The sequence below is a fragment of the Magnolia sinica genome, chromosome 10, assembly GCF_029962835.1.
Source record: "Magnolia sinica isolate HGM2019 chromosome 10, MsV1, whole genome shotgun sequence".
NCBI classification, from domain to species: Eukaryota; Viridiplantae; Streptophyta; class Magnoliopsida; order Magnoliales; family Magnoliaceae; genus Magnolia; species Magnolia sinica.
In genome coordinates, this window is record NC_080582.1 from 29,263,988 (window position 1) to 29,282,541 (window position 18,554).

The 18,554-nt window shown below is 46.4% G+C and overlaps 1 protein-coding gene across 1 annotated transcript; it reads right to left on the reverse strand.

The window, feature by feature from the left end:
- Positions 1-2,255: 2,255 nt before the first annotated feature.
- LOC131217467 (uncharacterized) lies at positions 2,256-7,775 on the reverse strand. Its single transcript, XM_058212405.1, has 2 exons — positions 7,380-7,775; positions 2,256-2,369 (listed from the first exon to the last, which is right to left on the reverse strand). The coding sequence occupies exons 1-2, from the start codon at positions 7,773-7,775 to the stop codon at positions 2,256-2,258; spliced, it is 510 nt and encodes a 169-aa protein (XP_058068388.1).
- Positions 7,776-18,554: the final 10,779 nt, after the last annotated feature.

Genomic DNA, 18,554 nt, shown 5'->3' on the forward strand with positions numbered 1-18,554 from the left:
AGTCTTTCCTGACCGACTTTGTATCAGTCTTCTACAAGGTAAGTTCCTTACATCATTTAAGATGTTCCCATCTGGGGTGTTTCCCTTGTTTGCGAGCCCATTTATCTTTGGCCTCTTGTCTAGGTGGTCCCCATGTTTCTGTCCACTCGAGAGAAAGTGGTACAGAAGACCAGGGAGAGGGAGGCGATTGAAGTGACTCTCCAGGAGAGGGCGGCAGAGATTGAGGCTCTTTGGAAGGAGAAGGCCGTCCGTTGGTGAGGAGTGGGATGCTCTGAGGACCCAAATGGCAGAAGCTCGGGAGAAGGAGAGCTTGGTGATGGCCGAGCTTATTGAGACTAAGCCCCACCTGGACATGGCTAAAACTAAGCTGGCGAGAGTGAAGGCTCACCTTCCCTCCGTTGTTGACGATTCCGCAAGGTTGATGGTGATTTGAAGCAGGTGAAGGTCAATGATGCTGTCGAGGTCGAGAGGGTTTTGGCTGCCCAACAGATTGAATTTGAAGCTTCGACTATGTCAATGAGGGTCGCTGCTGTTGAAGAGTTCAAGTCTTCAGTAAAAAGATCTATTAAGGTCGAGACCCTTCTACAACTGTGGCTAGGACGCTTGGCTCAAGGACGTCAGACACCTTCATTCAGATCTCAACCTGGATGCTCTCACTAGCGAGGAAGCAACAGACAAACCTACCGAGTAAGAACCTCTGCCCGACCAACCTCCTCCTCAAGCTGACTGAGATGTTTCTTATTTTTATTTTTTATTTGGTTATCATGCTGAAATTTTGATATCACCTTTTTGGAGAATACTTTTATTTTATTTTAATATACTCGTTTGTTAGTAATGTTGTGCTATGTGTTCGATCGTAGTTGTGGAATGGTTATTTTCACTATTTTGCTTTTAACATTGTTGCTGATATAATTGATGAGCCAACCTCTTCTTTAATGGTCAGGTCGTCGGTGGATCGTTTCCTTGCACCTGAGGGAAGGTCCTCAGTAAATCGCGTAGTTTTATATTTAATGAGCTGACCACTTCTTTAAGGGTCGTCTCATTAGAGGGGTTTCTCTCTAATATGGGAGGCCCTTTATAGAGTAAGAAATAACATGGTGCATGGGATTGGAGGATTCTATGTCGAGGAACACATCTTATTAAAGAAAGTGGAATCTTTACAAACAGGTGCCGACCTTTATCGCTTTTCCTTACAATCCTTTCTACGCGTAGTAGATTTTCAAGTGCTCGACATTCCACAGGTGCAGTAGGGGTCGACCCTCTAGGTCTTCGAGTCCATATGAGTTGGACTGGTTCATGTTGACTACTCAGTAAGGTCCTTCCCAGGTCGGTCCAAGGGTCCCTGCTCCGGCCTCAGCAGTATTTTGGAATATCCTACGAGGACGAGGTCTCCCTGTCGAAATCTCCTCGTCTTCACTCTAGAGTTGTAGAATCAAGCTACTTGCTGTTGTCGAGCCACAATTCTGAGCTTAGTAGTATCCCTTGTTTCTTCGAGGAGGTCGAGACATATCGTCATCTGCTCGGCGTTTTGGTCCTCCTGGTAGGACCGTACCCACGCTGTAGGGAGCCCTATTTTGACTGGGACGACCGCCTCAGCTCCATAAGAGAGGGAGAATGGAGTTTCTCCTGTTGTGGACTGAGCTGTTGTCCTGTACGTCCATAGTATGAATGAAAGTTTCTCGGCCCAGGCGCCTTTCGCTTTCTCAAGTTTAGTCTTAAGGTGGTTCTTTATTATCTTATTTACTGCCTTAACATGCCCGTTCGACTGAGGTTGCCAAGGTGATGAATAGGCGTTCTGAATGTCGAGCCTTTGGCACATACCTCTGAACCTATAATTGTCAAATTGTCTCCCGTTGTCTGATTCAATGGTATGCAGGATGCCAAACCGACAGGCAATATTCTTCCACACGAAGTTGGTTACCTTTTACTCGGTGATCCTGGAAACAGGCTTAGCTTCCGCCCACTTCATGAATTAGTCAACCACTACAATTGCATATTTAGTTTGCCCTTTGCCTCGAGGTAACGGTTCAATGATGTTGATCCCCTATTGAGCGAACGACCATGGTCCACTTATGGTGGTTAGATAAAAGTGCTCAGAAAACGAACGACCATGGTCCAAATCAAAGTGCGATTAACGGAACCAAGCGTAGTATAGATAAAACCCAAGCAATAATAATATCATGGGCCACTTAGCTGGGGCCCATATACAAAACTTTAATTCTCAAGATGAACTGAAAGGTTAATAAACAAATAGGCTACTGATTCAATCCAAAATAAGCAGCTGCCTCCTGGTACGGTTCCTCATTGTAAGCTTCCTCCTCGGCCTCCGTTGCCTCTGGCTCCTCCGCAACTTCCTCTGTCCCTATGTCCTCTGTACGGTTGAATATTGATGAATGAGTGGCCAACTCAGTGTGATCTCCCGCTAAGATTACACACCGCCGTCCTAAACAAGGAATAGCATAAAAGCATATAGATAATCCAAAACACAGTAGATGCAGTCTTTTTAAATGCATGAATGTATGAATGCAATCGTCGGCCCGGGTAAAACATCCAGACGGCCTATGTCCCGGGAAAAATATCCAGACGGACATTGGGGTCGTCACCCAGGGATAAGATTGGTCATCAGTGCAACATTCAGCGTAATCGCAGGGCATGATAATCCAAGTCAATATCATCCTCGAATGACTGGTCATAAGCACAACATTCAGCGTAATCGCAAGGCAGAGTGATCCAAGTCATCGAAATATGCCATGTATGTATGACTTGTCAGCCCATTATTAGTCCATTTGCAAACAGCCAATTTAAATAAGCTCACGGTCACTACGGGGAGCACATGGCCCAGCGTAGGCCGACGGCTCGGGCATAGTATCCCATTACCACCATCCCCGGCCCATAAGACTACCGTCTTAGGGTGTGTGTAGCACCTACTAACATATGGTCAATCAATTCAACATAAGGGGATACCACCAATGCCGACTAGGGGTGAACGGTTGAAATTACCAAAAGTGGCGATTTAAACATGTCGGCATGAATGATTCAAAAACGAGTAAACATCGGTGTTTAGAAGGGTCACGGAGTCCATCCCAAGTCAGTTAAGGTGAAACCACACATGAATGGTAAACCCCATGGTCAAGCACCACAACCAAAACCTCCATGTTAGGGGCTTACTCATGTCACAACCAATCTAGTTACACCCCAAGCACGGACTCTCCTTTACTAGGACTTCCTATGGAGAGATTTTAGCAGTATGTGTGTCATAGCAACATATCTTGCAATATGAAAGGGAAATAAGGAATGACACATGTATTCCTATCGATATACAACAACTGAATTTACATGACAATAAAGGACTAGATTATTCACTTAAGCAGTTCAGAGAAAATCAAGAATATAAACAATAGTAAGCATGAGAATTATCATGTTTAAACAGATAAATCAAGTGAATATAGTTTATTTCCACACACAATTTATCATTAGTCTAGCTAGCCATTTATTCTAATAAAGCTACTATTTCTGGTCTAGTTAAGGGTGGAAAGCTTAAGGGGAAAGAATCATCACCTGAAGGGGTTGCAGCTCCTTGGTTCAATTTCCTGCTGCTAATTAGTGGTCCAGTGCCAAGCGAGGGGCTTCCTGAATTAATTTCGAGATACAAGTTGCATTTATAAGTTGACAGTTTTGATGACAAACCTTCCTATACGTAGCTTAGGGCCAGACCTGGCCTAATTAGTTAAGGTCTGGACTGAACCTTACCCTAGTCTAGCCTGGCAGTCCCTTGTGCATGATTACACATGAATATGGGAGATCGGCCAGCGCCCATCCGTATTCGAGCAGCCGTGACCATACCGAACACGTATGGGGTGCTTTGACGTGGCCCGCCTGATCATTAGACCAGCCCCACATCTCTGATCAGGCCCCAAGGAGGAGCTCGCCTACTGGGTGGATGGTTTGGATAACCCATAGGCATCAAGGTGGGGTCCACAGAATTCCTGATGTTAGACATATGGTGGACTCTCACTGTACTTCGCTGGCGAGTCCAGCCACTGCTAGTGGTGTGAGGTGTTCCAACCACCTAGCCTCCATCGTCAATCCCCTGGACGGTGGCCACATGATACCTTTATCATGGTAGGCCCCACACCTTATATGTGTGCAATGTGCAGGGTGGGTCCCACCCTACTGACAAACAGGTGGACGGAGTGGATGTGTGTCCAGGCACACCACATTCAGACCCTGGACGGTCTGTATCCAGCGTGCACAAAAGTGGGTCCCACACATGTAGGACTCACTATGCAGATACGAATACATGTGCGCTCCTTCACACTTGTGACATGGGTTCTGAATCCGAACGGTCCATAAGATGTGGAATCCCAAGAAACCTTAGGAGGTAAATTTTCATCCTGATCTAAGATTCTGGTGGGCCATAGCAAAGATAAATGCACTTTCAAGGGAAGAAACTATTTGCATTAATCATGGCCCACCCGAGTTTTGGTTCAACGTAAAAATGGGAACCAGAGGGTTTTATGAGGTTCTGCTCCAAGTGGACCATTCAGATTTTCCAGATTCATCAGCCATGGGGAGATCTCAAAATTTTGTAGTGGCTTACGTGAACTGACATATCTTCACTCCCTGGTGCATGCATGCACCGCCAATTTACTTCACGTGTGGGTCCCGCGTAAACATGGGTGTCAAATCCGAACGGTCCATAAGATGTAGAATCCCAAGAAACCTCAGGGTGTGAGTTTTCACCATGATCCAAGATTCTGGTGGGCCATAACAAGAATAATTTCAATTTAAAGGAAGAAACTGTTTGCATTCCTTGTGGGCCACCGAAGTTTCGGTTTAAAGTAAAATTTGAAACCAAGGGGTTTTATGAGGTGCTGCTTCATGTGGACCATTCGGATTTTCCAGACTCATCATAGCTGATGAGATCTCAACTTTTTGCAATCAGTTTACGTGAACTGATTGGCAGAGGAACGTTCGGCGTCCTCTGTTTCAACGTTCTGGCGCACACACACCACTTATGCACTTCACAGGTGGGTCCCATGTGATTGGTGGGCCCCAACCCTGCTGGGTGGCATGGATGGATGCATATGGTGTGCGGGACCCACCTCTTAGGATACATCACGTGAATGTATACGGACATGTGTAATATGGCAGCCTACGTTAGCTGCCAATCGACCAGCGGTGGGCTTTTTGAGGGACGTCCAGCCCAGGGATCTTTGCAACGCCCTTGATGGACGGTTGGGGTGGATCCCGACCTCAGGGTGGGTCCATGGCCAGTGCAAGCCATCAGTACATTGGTGGGGCCTACAGTCAGCATAGGGCCCCTGGTTGGTGCAGCCCACTGTCATTTTGGGTGAGGCCCACCTGCATTTATGCAGGGCCCACCAACTCTTTACGTGGAGGCAGGCTCCTCTTTGGAGCTGTCTCCTCGCCAGGCTCTACTGCAGCTAGATTCTTGGGACCCATTCATGTCCCAACCGTTCATACGGTGTGGCCCACTGAGACTGTCTGATGGTGCGCCCATTTGCTGCGTACAGTTCACCAAAAAAAAGAGCCTACGTGACTCCATGCACTGCCTTCAGCAAGGCCGACTGAGGCACGTTTTCAGCCGCATGAAGGTCTGTTTGCAGCCTAGTTCGGGGTCATCTTCCCAGCCATGGATTGGCATGGTGTCGACCCATCTTCCTGCCGTCGGAGCTGAGTCAGGTAGCCTTCATGCAGGGCCATGTTTGGCCATCGTTTTAGCTCAGAACACTGGCCATTGTTTGACCCATATTCAGCTTAAAACAGAGCTTCAGTTGGGTTGGTTTTCAGTCCAAATCCCGGCCATTATTTGGCCGTTTATTCTGGCTCAAAACAGAGCTTCATTTCTCTTGATTTTTGGACCGACGCTTGGCCATTGTTTGGCTGGGTCTTAGCCCGAATTAGGTGCTGCAATTGGGTCAGTTTCCAGCTTGGAACAGAGCCACTGATCGACTTAGTTTTAGACCGGAAACAAGGCCATGGGTTGGCTCCGTTCTGGCCTAAAAACAGGGACCTACTTAAATGCTTTGCTTTAGGTGTGAACACAGCCATTACTTGGCTAGCTTTCAACCCATCTATGGCCACATTCAGGCCTGGTGTTTGCCTGAGACCTGACCATCATTTGGTCAGTCCCAGCTCTAAACAGAGGCTTGAAATGGACCGCTTAATCAACACAAGGGTATATGCCGGTCTGCTTTCTATCCGAAGGCATGGCCATTGATTGGCCATCCTTCATCATAATGCAACCATCACTGTGGCCTCAACCTAACTGAAACAGAAAGAAAGAAATGGAAGGAGAAATGGTCACCTGTGGAGGAGAGAACAGCTCTCTGTTTTTCTTTCTCTTACACTCTCTCTTTCTTCCACTCTTGATACGAATTTCTTAGGGCTACAGGGCCCGTCTTATAGAAGGAGTGAGAGAGAGGGAACGGTTGGGATCGTTTCCCCAACGGATGGCTAAGATTCATCCTACTTAAAGAGGAAGGGCAGTTCTTTTTCTCCCTTCTACCACAGGCTCGGGTCGGGTAGTTTTTGGCATGGATTGGACGGTGGCATTCAATCTCCTTCGTCCGTTTACAAGTGATCAAACGGATATACCGTTTTGATCGTGTGGCTCCCATGAAGGATTTGGACAGTTTAGAATGCTCGGAAAACAATCGTGGTGGCCCACTTATAGGTTTGAAGTGGGTCGGTTTGAAACAGAGAGAGGAAGGGCGGGAAGATATTTGCGAAATGCTCGGTCAGAGCTAGTTTGACCGAGCATTGGGTTTAGTACACCTCGTGCCTAAGCACCCTTTGTGTACATGCATTGTGTAGGGGTCTGCTGAAATGTGATTACCATGATCTATTCCGTTCATTTGCATTGGAGGACAGTACCCAGGGATCCTGGTTCACTTTGGGTTGATAGTGAGTCCTGGGTGGCCCGTTACATACATCCTTGGGCCATCATTGGCCCATAAGTCGTGATCCACCAATCAGGTGAGCCTGACAACTTTTTCAACGGTTAGTATAGGGTATTAGTTATGATGAAGGCTTCGTTTGTAGCTAACGAATTCTAAAGTGTTAGTGACAAGTGTGTTGCACCAGAATTAACTAGCATAATGGCTTTAACTTTGAGTGTTCGAGTGGTCTCACATTCCTGATTGTCGTAGGGAGTATTCTGGCTCCTTGAGACCCTGATGGATGGCTCTAATGTCGACGGGAATCCCCATCCTGCGTATGTCAAGTTCACGTTTTGGTTAACCCAAGTAATTTTTAGTTTAGTGTGGGTTTAAAAGGTAACACCCGTGTATTGAAGGTACGGGGTGTTACAGTCTACCCTTCTAAAAAAAAATAAATTTTGCCCTCGAAATTACCTGAGGTGTGTTACTGAATAGGTGAGGGTACTTTTCCTTAACTTTCACTTCTCGTTCCCATGTCGCTTCTTCCTCCCCATGATGTGACCAAAGAACCTTCACTAGAGGTATAGTCTTTGTCTGTAGGACCTGCTTCTTGTGGTCCAAGATACGGATGGGTTCCTCGGTGTAGGAGGCATCATCTGTCAGCTCAATCTGCTCCCAACTAATGATATGTGAATCGTCTGGTGTATACTTCTTCAGCATGGATATGTGGAATACATTGTGAATACTGGCCAGTGTAGTAGGCAGTGCAAGGCGGTATGCGACGGCTCCCACACGATCTAAGATCTCGAAAGGCCCAATGAAATGTGGTGCTAGCTTCCCTTTCTGACCGAACCTCATCAGACCCTTCATAGGTGACACCTTCAGAAATACGTGGTCGCTAACTGTAAACTCCAGGTCGCGATGTCGGTTATCCGCATAGCTCTTCTGTCTACTCTGGGTGGTGCGCAGACATTTTCTGACCACGTCAATGACCTGAGTTGTCACGCCCCGAACTCGGAAACCGGGCTCACAAAATTCCCGATCGCCGAATCCGGCGCCGACAGCCTCCGTAGAACCCCATTCTCGGATCCCGACACCCATTTACCAGGTTCCGATCCTGGGATACTACAAGGAGGGTTTCAAATCATTAATCCGATTCATAATGAGCATAACAAAAGCATAACCCACAAACAATAAGCACAAGAACACCACTACAAAATCCACTATGATCAAAAAACTTTTTAGTACAATGCGACAGAAAGGGGAAATACAATGTAACAAAAGAAGCAAAACTCCAGAAGCTCAGCTGCACGCTCCAACTACAGCAAGACTATGGCTGCGGCTGCGTCCTGGCGTCACCTGCACGCATCAATCGTGCATAAGCTTATGGAAAGCTTAGAGGGTGGTGTAAGTGTGTGCGCAATATAAACGTGCTCAAAATGCAAGGTCAGAGTGATGCGGAAACATGGTAATGAGCACATGAATGCAATCAGCCGTACCAAGGCTATGCGGTGCAAGATATGAATGCTATCGGCCATACACAGCCATGCGATGCGAGATGCAACTCAAGCATGCCAATTCTCAACATGTATCAGTACAGTTTTCATTCTGGATAATCACCGGGGTTCAATACACTCCAAATGGCACTGTCGCTCTCCTAGCCGCACAGTCCAAATGAGCGTAAGAAACCTCACTATCCGCCTGACCAATAGTCTGCCAATACCTATCCGGCACGTCGATAGCGGACCCATTCGCGAGCTGGTCAAACTCAGCCTAGTATTGCCCCCTACCCTCGGGCGAGTAAGGCCACACCCCTTTCCAACCGACCACGACACAGTGGGAGACGCGGCCTCCTGGTATTCGGCCCTCGTGCGCTCATATATCCACTCGGTCTCGACATTAGAGTCATCCTCTGGTACCATCGGGTTTAGGGATTTTCACCCAGGGACATCTATGGTGCCCGTATGCTAGAACCAAATATTTTCGGTCTCCAATCCTGCCATCCACGATGTATCTGGGGAGGCTATGGCCCTGATGTCGCTAGGGCATACAGTAACTACAATCACACAAATGCAAGTGCATGAATCATACTATCAGTCATGCAACAGCCCTGAATATACCATGCACTTATATGAGGCAACCCCGCCTATCAGGGAGCCCATAAACAGTCTATCCAAAGGTAAATGCTATGATCGGTCATTCCTCACATCAGGCATACATATGGTGCGAATGATCATGAATCATGCATCTATATTAAACATGTAATAAGAGATGGGTTCTAGGTATAATGGAGATGGGCATAGACGGCCTACTTACCATAATTTTGGGCATATCAGTGGGCCTTAGGGATAGTTATAATGCGGACATTTAACCAACATTATCCATTCAATGTGGACATCAAACCAACATTGCTCCCAAGGCACTGTCGCTATAAGGGTCAACACATAAACCATGAAATGGGCCTCATGTACATCCCATTGGGCCTCTAATACATCAAATGGGCCTCATGCATGGGTCTCGTATACATATATCAAGGTAGGCCTCAATGACGGGCCACAAATGCATCCACATGGTCCTAGTCACATGGGCCTGCATACATCACAATGGGCCTCATAAAATGGGCCTTAAATTATCTTCAAAACAGTTGGACAGTTGGATGAAACACATACATTATGATGGAGCCCACACTAATAGAGGGTGCGGTTTACAATACTTACCTAAGTGGGGCCCACCAAAATGCTCATTTTCTACCCAACTTAAGGCCCAATATAATGTTTATTTTCCACCCAACTTAAGGTCCAACATAATGTTTATTTTTCACCCAAATTAAGGCCCAACATAATGTTTATTTTTCACCCAAATTAAGGCCCAACATAATGTTTATTTTCATCCAATCTATTCATAAAGTCACGTGGGCCTGGATAGGGCCCACTGTATTGTTTATTTTCCACACACCCCGTTGATAGGGTGGTGTGGACCAAAGGCCCACCGATGATGTTTATTTCCATCCTAACCCGTGGATGGGTTCACGTAGGCAGGGAGCCCACCGTGGCGATATTTGGCGTCCAACCTGTTATAAGGTCATTGGACCTTGGGGCGGATGTGGGGCCCACTGAAATGTGTTTCACAAATCCAGCCCAATCATTGTGTGAGTCCCACCTGACGGACGGTCCATACCAAGTTTCAGTGACATCCAAAACTCAGGTAGGCCCCACCAAGCGATTTTATATGTTTTAGGCATGTCTTCACATGATTTTAAATGATGTGGCCCACCGGAGTTCCATATACAGCCGAATTTTGGCATGGACGGATGAAATGTGGGGACCCATCAAATGTACGGTTTGGATGGGGGATATGCATCAAGGTGGGGCCCACAGCTGGGGCCGTGACCCCCAGCTAATCCGTCCGCTCGTCACTCAGCAGCAGCAGCGCTGCTGCTTTTAAAAAAAATTTATTATTATATATTTTTTTTTTGTTTTGGGGCCCACCGAGATGTGATTCACAATCCAGCCCGTTCATTGTGTGTGTCCCATAATTTTAAGGGTCCAAATCAAGTTTCACTTGCATCCAAAACTCAGGTAGGCCCCACCAAGTGCTTTTATATGTTTAGACATGTCTTCATATGATTTCAGATGGTGTGGCCCACCTAAGTTCCATTTACTGCTGATTTTTGGGGTGGACGGCTGGTTCATGGAGACCCAGCAAATGCACGGTGTCGATCATCGAAAGGAGCCAAGGTGGGGCCCACAGCTGGGGCCGTGAGCCCCAGCACGTCCGTCCGTCAGGCAGCCCAGCGCTGACGGTAGCAGCAGCAGCAGCTTCATTTCTTTTTTCTTTTTTTTTTGAAAAACAGTTTTTTTTGTGGTTTTTCCTAGGTGGGGCCCGCTTTAGTAAGATCCACTCCATCCATTGGTCTCTGTGGCTTGATACCAACCCATAGAGTCCAATATTGAGCTTTTTCAGATGTACAGGAGCATCAGGGAGCAAATCAAGGGTAGGAACACTGTTTCCTATATCACGGCCCACCAGAAAACCAAATCAATCTCATTTTTTTGGTTCAACGCCTTAAGTGACCTGAGGAAGAGAATGGACGGTTTGGATTGTATAGAAACATCAAGGTGGGGCCTGCATGAGTGGCCCACATCTCCCTTCCCTTTTTTTTTTTTTTTTTGACAAGGGGGCTCGCCCGTCCAGCGTCCACTGACGCTGGACGCTGTGGATAAAAACATGCCTCGTGGTGGGTCCCACGTGGACGTGGCCCACCAATATATGTACATATACACATAATATATTTTATATTATATATATATATATATTATATATTATATAAAATATAACATATATATACACATATATATAAAAAAATGCATTGTGCCCATCCAAACAGTGGATGGTGTGGATCATCACCTGTAATAGAGTGGGCCACACCGCCTGATGTAGATGGACGGGTAGATATAACACATATTGGTGGGATCTACACCATCACAAAGAAAGAAAGAGAGAGAGATATACGGTGAGATAGAGGAACCCCGCCATTATGGGCTCTCTAGATTAAATCACATACATCTAATTGGGTCCCACCAACATATGGGGGCCCTAAAGTTTAAAATAATGGCAAATCACCCACCTTATCTTCCTTCTCCTTGCTCCCTTGGACTCCTTAGCTCCTTACCTTTACTTTTAATGGAGGTTGATGAAAGATGAATGGTTGAGATTGGAGATGAGAGGGTGGGCCACACTTGAAGTTGAGAGAGTGTGTGTTGGATGTGTGAAACTTCTCATGGGATTTGGAAAAGTTGTTAGAGAATGAGAGGGAGAGATAGAAATAATGGGTGGAGGGATGGGTGGAGTGATGGTTGTAAGAAAGAAGTGATGAGGGGTATGGTTTAGTTTGAAATTGGTGGAGAAGAGGGATGGTTGAGGTTGAAAATAAGAAAAAGAGGAATGGTGAGGTGGAAAGATGGTGGACTTTTGGAAAAAGAGAGAATGGGTGAAGTACTTTGAGGTATGGTTGCATTTATGGTTAATTAGTGGGACTAATTGTGTAGAGATTCCCTCGAAATCCGCAACGCGCGGTGTTTCTTCGGAATAAACGCTGATCGGCATCTTCTTACCTGGGTATCGGTTCCGTGCGCAAGTCACGGGGTTGGAACCGCGGCGACGACGCGGTCGCTATGATACAACTTTCGGATCAAGCCGACGTCGGTGCGCGGGACCTGGCTTAGGATCATGCGCAAATACCGAATACGGTGCGAAGGTTGCCAGAATTTGACCGGAAGGACCGCGGAAGCTAACGGAACAGTACGGATTATGACACGGGTCTTACATGAGTAGTAGCCTGAACCAACTCTGGACCCAACAAGCTTCTTTCTCCTATTTCTGCCCAACATTGAGGGGCTCGACAAGGGCGACCATAAAGGGCTTCATACGGTGCCATGCCTATGCTGGACTGGAAACTGTTGTTGTATGTGAACTCTGCCAGTGCCAGGTGGTCGTCCCAGTTGCCCTGAAAGTCTAGGACGCATGCTCTCAGCATATCTTCTAAGATCTAGTTCACCCGCTCAGTCTGCCCATCTGTCTGAGGGTGAAACGCCGTATTGAACTTGAGTTCCGTGCCCAATTCTTCCTGCAGTCTCTTCTAGAAGGCAGAAGTAAATCTAGAGTCTCGATCTGAAATAATTTCCCGCGGAACCCCGTATGATCGCACGACTTCCCGAACGTATAACTTTGCCAAGCTTTCAGTGGAGTCTGTCGTGTGGATCGGGAGGAGTCTGGCAGCCTTGGTCAACCGATCAACAATGACCCAGATTGAGTCGTGCTTCCTCTACGTCCTAGGAATCTAGCAGCCTTGGTCAACCGATCAACATCCTTCATTTCTGCTTGACCGGTCTGTAGTTCGGATCCATGTTTAACTTGTGGACCATCACCTCAGGATCAATGCCTGACATATCTTGATGGGACCAATCGAACACGTTCGTGTTTTGTCATAAGAAGCTCATCATTTGGGCACGATGGTCAAGGGTTAAGGATGACTCGACCTGGACTTTTCTTGTGTGGTTGTCCTCATCAAGCGGAATGGTCAAGAGATCTTCCATCAGGGAGCTTCTCTCCGAGGAATCCTCTTTGGGATCAAGTGAATTGATCATTAACGCTTGCTTAGGCATTCCCTTCCTTACTGCATTTGAATAACAATCCGAGCCTCGCGTTGATCTCCTCAGAGGTAGCTAACCCCACCCTCGGTGGGAAACTTCATCATTAGGTGGTATGTAGATACCACGACTCTCATGAAGTTGAGCGAGGGTCGTCCGAGGATGACATTGTAAGTTGACGGGCAGTTCACTACCAGGAAATCTGCCATTAAGGTGACCTAATTCTGCCCTTCTCCGATTGTAATGGGAAGGAGGATGACGCCCTAAAAAATGACCTTGTCCCCTGCAAAGCCATGCAGAGGGGTTTGAATGGGGTCGGAGGCACGATCTGTCGATTCCCATCTTGTCGAAGGCTTTGGGAAAAAGTATATCGGCTGAGCTACCCATATCTACCAAAATGCGGTACACCTTCCGATTGGCTATGGTCATGGCCACGGCCATAGCATCGTCTTGGGGGCGTTGGATACTGTGGGCGTCATCCTCGGAGAATGTTAAGCTGCACAAATTCATTCACTATTCCTTGCACAACCTGTTTGCAAGGTGAACATAGTAGTTTAGATTAGTACTCCGAGCATGTGCCTTTCGAGCACGGTTTGAGTCTCCGCCCCCTACAGGTCCACCGTAGATGGTTCGGATCTTAATGCTGGTGTCGGTAGTTCTACTCAGCTGCTCGTCCTTCCTAGCCGATCATCCATCCTTGACATACTCTCGCAGTTACCCACTACGAATAAGGGTTTCGATTTCCTCCTTGAGGTTAAAACAATCGCTAGTGTTGTAGCTGTGGTCGCAGTGGAAGCGATAATACTTTCGCTTGTCTCGCTGATCCGCATCAGTCTTCATGCAGCTTGGCCATTTTAGCAGTTGTTTGTCTCTGACCTCTAGAAGGACTTGCTCTGGGGAGGCGTTGAGAGGTGTGTATGAGCTGAACCGACTCTCGGACACCTGCTTGGTCGTTGTCCATGGGTAGTATCTTCATTCAACCTCTTTTTGCTAGAGGTCGTCCGAGGTTGTAACACCCTGAAAATTTGGGGGTTGTGCATATACTCAACTCCCAAGTTCCCAGGTATCACTTATAACCAATCTTTATTAATTTGTGTTTAATCATATTCAAATGCACAGCGTGGAATTTCTTGAAACTTGAGGTATAATCACAACACGTCTACTAGAAGGGAAAGAGGTCAAATACATACAAGTCCAAAAGAATATAAATGGGTCGCATTAGGCGTTACCCAACAAAACCACAAAAAAATGATATGTCTAAAAAGAATAGAGCTGAGCCCGCTACTCAGCGATCCAATCCCGCCTATCAAGCCGATGGGGAGCCGCCCATCAACTGAAAGTAGGACAGCTCGTCCTCCTCATCAAGGCTCATACCGCCAGGCTCCTCGTATTCCTCGTCACCTGCAACTACGAGAGAGTCTAGTTGGTATTTTAAAACACCGTCCCAGAGTGGGAGTGAGTGATCAACTTAGTAGGTGCTATTAGTCTTAAGTTGTAACAGACAACAATTATATTACGAACTTAATGAAAGACAATCATTCACAAAGAAATAGCTAATCTCATTACTACTTATACATGATAGATGATATGATGCATGCCCTCGTCACAACATTCCCTCAAGCGACTCCGTCTAACGATCGCATATGAACAACACTCCCTCATTGCGACCTCGACTGCCGAGTCGCCACCCTAGCTAGTGCGATGCGATGATAGTTTTAGCCGAGTTCTTAGTTAATTCCATTCATCTAGCAGGTTGGAAAAACTGATACACCTCACATATTTAATACCCTCAACTGGTTGTGACGCCAAGGTCCCTCAATGTGCAAGGCCAGGGCTCCGCGATTAATGATCCCGTCGGGTTCCCCATCCCCGACTTCCAGCACATGGGGAGTGCTAAGGAAAGGGATCACTCACGGTCGCTACGGGGAGGTTCGTCACCCCAGCGTAGGCCGACGGCCCTGCCACAGTGTCTCATTCCACCATGTCCGGCTCACGAGTCGGTAGATCTACTTAAATTGGTTATCAATGGGCTACAACGGTTGTATGATGTTCCAGGTTTCATATATATATGAGCAAACATGGTTAACAAACATGGTTGGTCAGTGTGTAGACTAGATCGCATGAGTTCAAGCAAGTACACGACAGACGACATCAGGTACGAGCGACCCATGTAGTCTAACTACTGTCGCCTACATGCACCCGCCCAAATCCATGGGTTTAGCCTCAGGATAGTCCTACCAACGGGACCGCCTTTCTTCTTCTCATGTTCCTGACCAACCCAAGGGTTTTGAGGGTGATCCATAACATGACAACTATCAATGTATCAACTAGCATAAAGAACACCATGTTTTCATACTTCTCAACATACGATTCAAATATTTTAACAAGCAAAGCTAACATTATCATGAACAAAGGTGCATGTGTATTGTGTGGGTTAGTGAGGAAGTTAAGCACTTCCTACATCTCGTAGACCAAATGCACAAGAGTTAATGAATTATACATGTTACAAAGCAACACCATATGAGAAAATCATACAAGACATGAACATGTAATCATCCATTGTAACCTAAGCATGTGAGGAGCACGAACAACATCATATGAGAACTTAAACAAACATACAATTCCATACAATCACCAAACAAACGTCCAAACCTTAGGTTTGCTCTAGATTCTCCAAATACATCATCCAAGCAATCAAAATCATTAGACTCATAGTATAGTTGGTACTAAGCTACTGAAGGATAATAGTTTGCACCTATGGATTGTTGAAGACTTGGAAAATGACCTAGGAACGCCGAACTCTGTGTCGATCGGCCGGAATCCTAAGACAATGTACTTGCATATTAGAATCCCATGTGAATCCACCCTTAACATGAGGGATTTCTAAGAGATGAGGGTTTTACCTACTCAATCAGTGGAGAGGGGCTCTTCCGGTTGTGGGTGAAGGATTTGTTGAGGAAGAGGTGAGGAGTTGAAAGAATCGGTCTCCTTTGGGCCCCACTACAGTTATGGCCTACCTTCCCTCTACTTCACTCTCCCTTCCTCTCTTCTTCATTTCTTCTTTGTCCCTTTTCTCTCTTCTCTCTTTCCTTTTTCTAGGGCAAAATCGTATGAGGAGAGAGGTGCCCAAAAGAAGCCCCTTTTATAATGTCAGATTTGGTGCAAATGGCCCAAAGTGTTGGGTTTTTACTATATTAGCCCTATGGGAGGGTGTTTCTAGCCTCTAGGGCCCATTATGGGACGTAGGAGTCAACACCTACCATTGGATAGTTAGCCCTAGCGATGATCTACCCATAGACACAAACGACCTATTATTTAGATGTGTCGATCAATGGGTATGATGAGAAGTCTGTTCAATGGTCGTCGATGGTCGATCGGGGCCGCGACTATACGGATATGAGTAGAAAAATATCTTTACTCCATGTGTGAAGTTTGGTTATAAACCGACGGTTCGAAATCCTCAACTTTACATAAGAGTGGACAACTCAATTCACTTAAGTTTCAGCTTCTTCCTTTAGGATATTTGCACTTCTCATGCACTCGTCCTTCAGCTCAAGTCAAGTGGTTCTGGACACTACCCAGGTCCGGCTCCTGCGACGGATGTCGAGCCTAGCAAGACGAACATTACTCTATAATTTTGGAACTAGTGGCCCACCAACGAGCGGTCTAGAGCTTGTTCGGAAAATCAGGGTATTTTTGGAATGAATTAGGTACTGAGATTTCTCGTGGGCAGTGATTAGGGTTTGAGTTAACTATGTTCATAGCATGGCCTCTTTATAACGAGTGAAAGTGGAGATTTGGTCATGATTACTCTAAGCTATCGGTTTTAGGTTAAAAGAGTAATAGGGTTGATTTGGTCTATTAGCCAAGATTCGAGCCTTATCTGACTCGGCTTCGGTTAGATTTTTAGTTTAGTTATGATTGTCTTGATTGGTTAGCGATGGGTCGGTTAGATTTAGGCTCTCCATGAGTGAATCATGGGGCTAAACTTGATGTTCAAGTGATCGGGCGAATTCGTTGACTTCCTACGGTTGATTAATTGGACTTGTGCGGTCTTTACTGGTTCCACCCATGTATAAACTAACATTGAGTGCTAATGGTCAGTAAGTGACAATATAAGTTAATAATTTTTTTTAAAAAAAAGAAATTTCAAGGATTTTGGAAATCCAAAATAGTGAAAATCTAGGATGTTACAGAGGTGTTGCTTCTTCTTTATGCTTCTTATCCCTTGATGAGTTCTCGGCATTCTTCACAGTCTTCTGAGAACTGAAGAGATCTTCAGCGTTCGAGTACTTCTGAGCTCAGTTCATGAGCTCTCCCAGGGTAGTTGGAAGATTCTTTCCAATCGAGAAGAGGATCCTCCCTTCTTTGAGACCCGATATCATTGCAGTTAGTGCGATCTTGTCCGAGTAGTCGATGACTTGCATGGCTTCCCTATTGAATCGCACAATGTAATCTTTCAAAGATTCTCCCTCTCTTTGCTTGATGGTGAGCAGATGAGTGGACAGTTTTCGCCGTTCCTTCCTGACGATGAATTGTGTCAGGAAGGCTTTGCTCAGGTTGGCGAATGAACTGATTGACCTTAGCTTTAGTTGCCTATACCAACTCCACGCAGTCCTTGTGAGGGTCAGGGAAAAAGTGCGATACATGATCGACCTGGATATTGACTAGAGCTCCATCCATGATCGGTAAGATTGCACATGCTTTGTCGGATTCCCAGAACCCGAATACGGGGTAATAGGTGGCATCCGGAATCTCGAGGGTAGTGTCGAGGTCATGATTTCACTGGTGAATGGGGGTTCCGTCTCCTCCATCATTGCCTCTATCGTCACAGGAGCTTGCGCTTAATAGGCTCGACACATGGTGCCGATCTGACCTTGGAGCTCATCGAGTTAAGCTTCCTAAGGGTCCTTGTTCTCTGTTACGGCCTCGACGACTAGATCTATTTCGGGTGTTTTACCTTGCTTTCGCTTCTCCAACTCATGACGTAAGTCTGAAGGGGCTAGCACTGATGTCCCTGAAACGTGCGATGATGCTCGAGCAGATATAGTTCGGGATGCCACTCTCCTGGAGCCAACGGGTGCAGAGTCTTCAGTAGTAGCCGGGGCCACCGTCCCTTGGTTAGGGAGGGGGAGTTGCCTTTTTAGTACTCACCTCACTTGGGTGAGCTCGCTGACCAGTGTCTCAACCTAGTTTTGTAATAAGTGGTATCGCCCTCCCCGGTTCCAAGATCATTGCGTCGGCCCTGTAGGGGCTGATTCAGCTTGAAGCTGAGAAGAAGAGTGATGCTGCCCGGCCGGCTCGGGGCTGGCAGCGGTGGTCGGAGGGAGTGTTTTCTTTCTTCTTTTCGCCATTGCTATTTTGGTAAAGCAAGAATGACCTTCACATCATTTCCTACAGAAGATGCCAAAATGTTGATGCAAAGTTCACGCTCTTTCGACTTCCGAGCACTCGCGCAGGAAGAAGACAAAGGAGACCCTAGCTAGAGTAGGAGACCCTC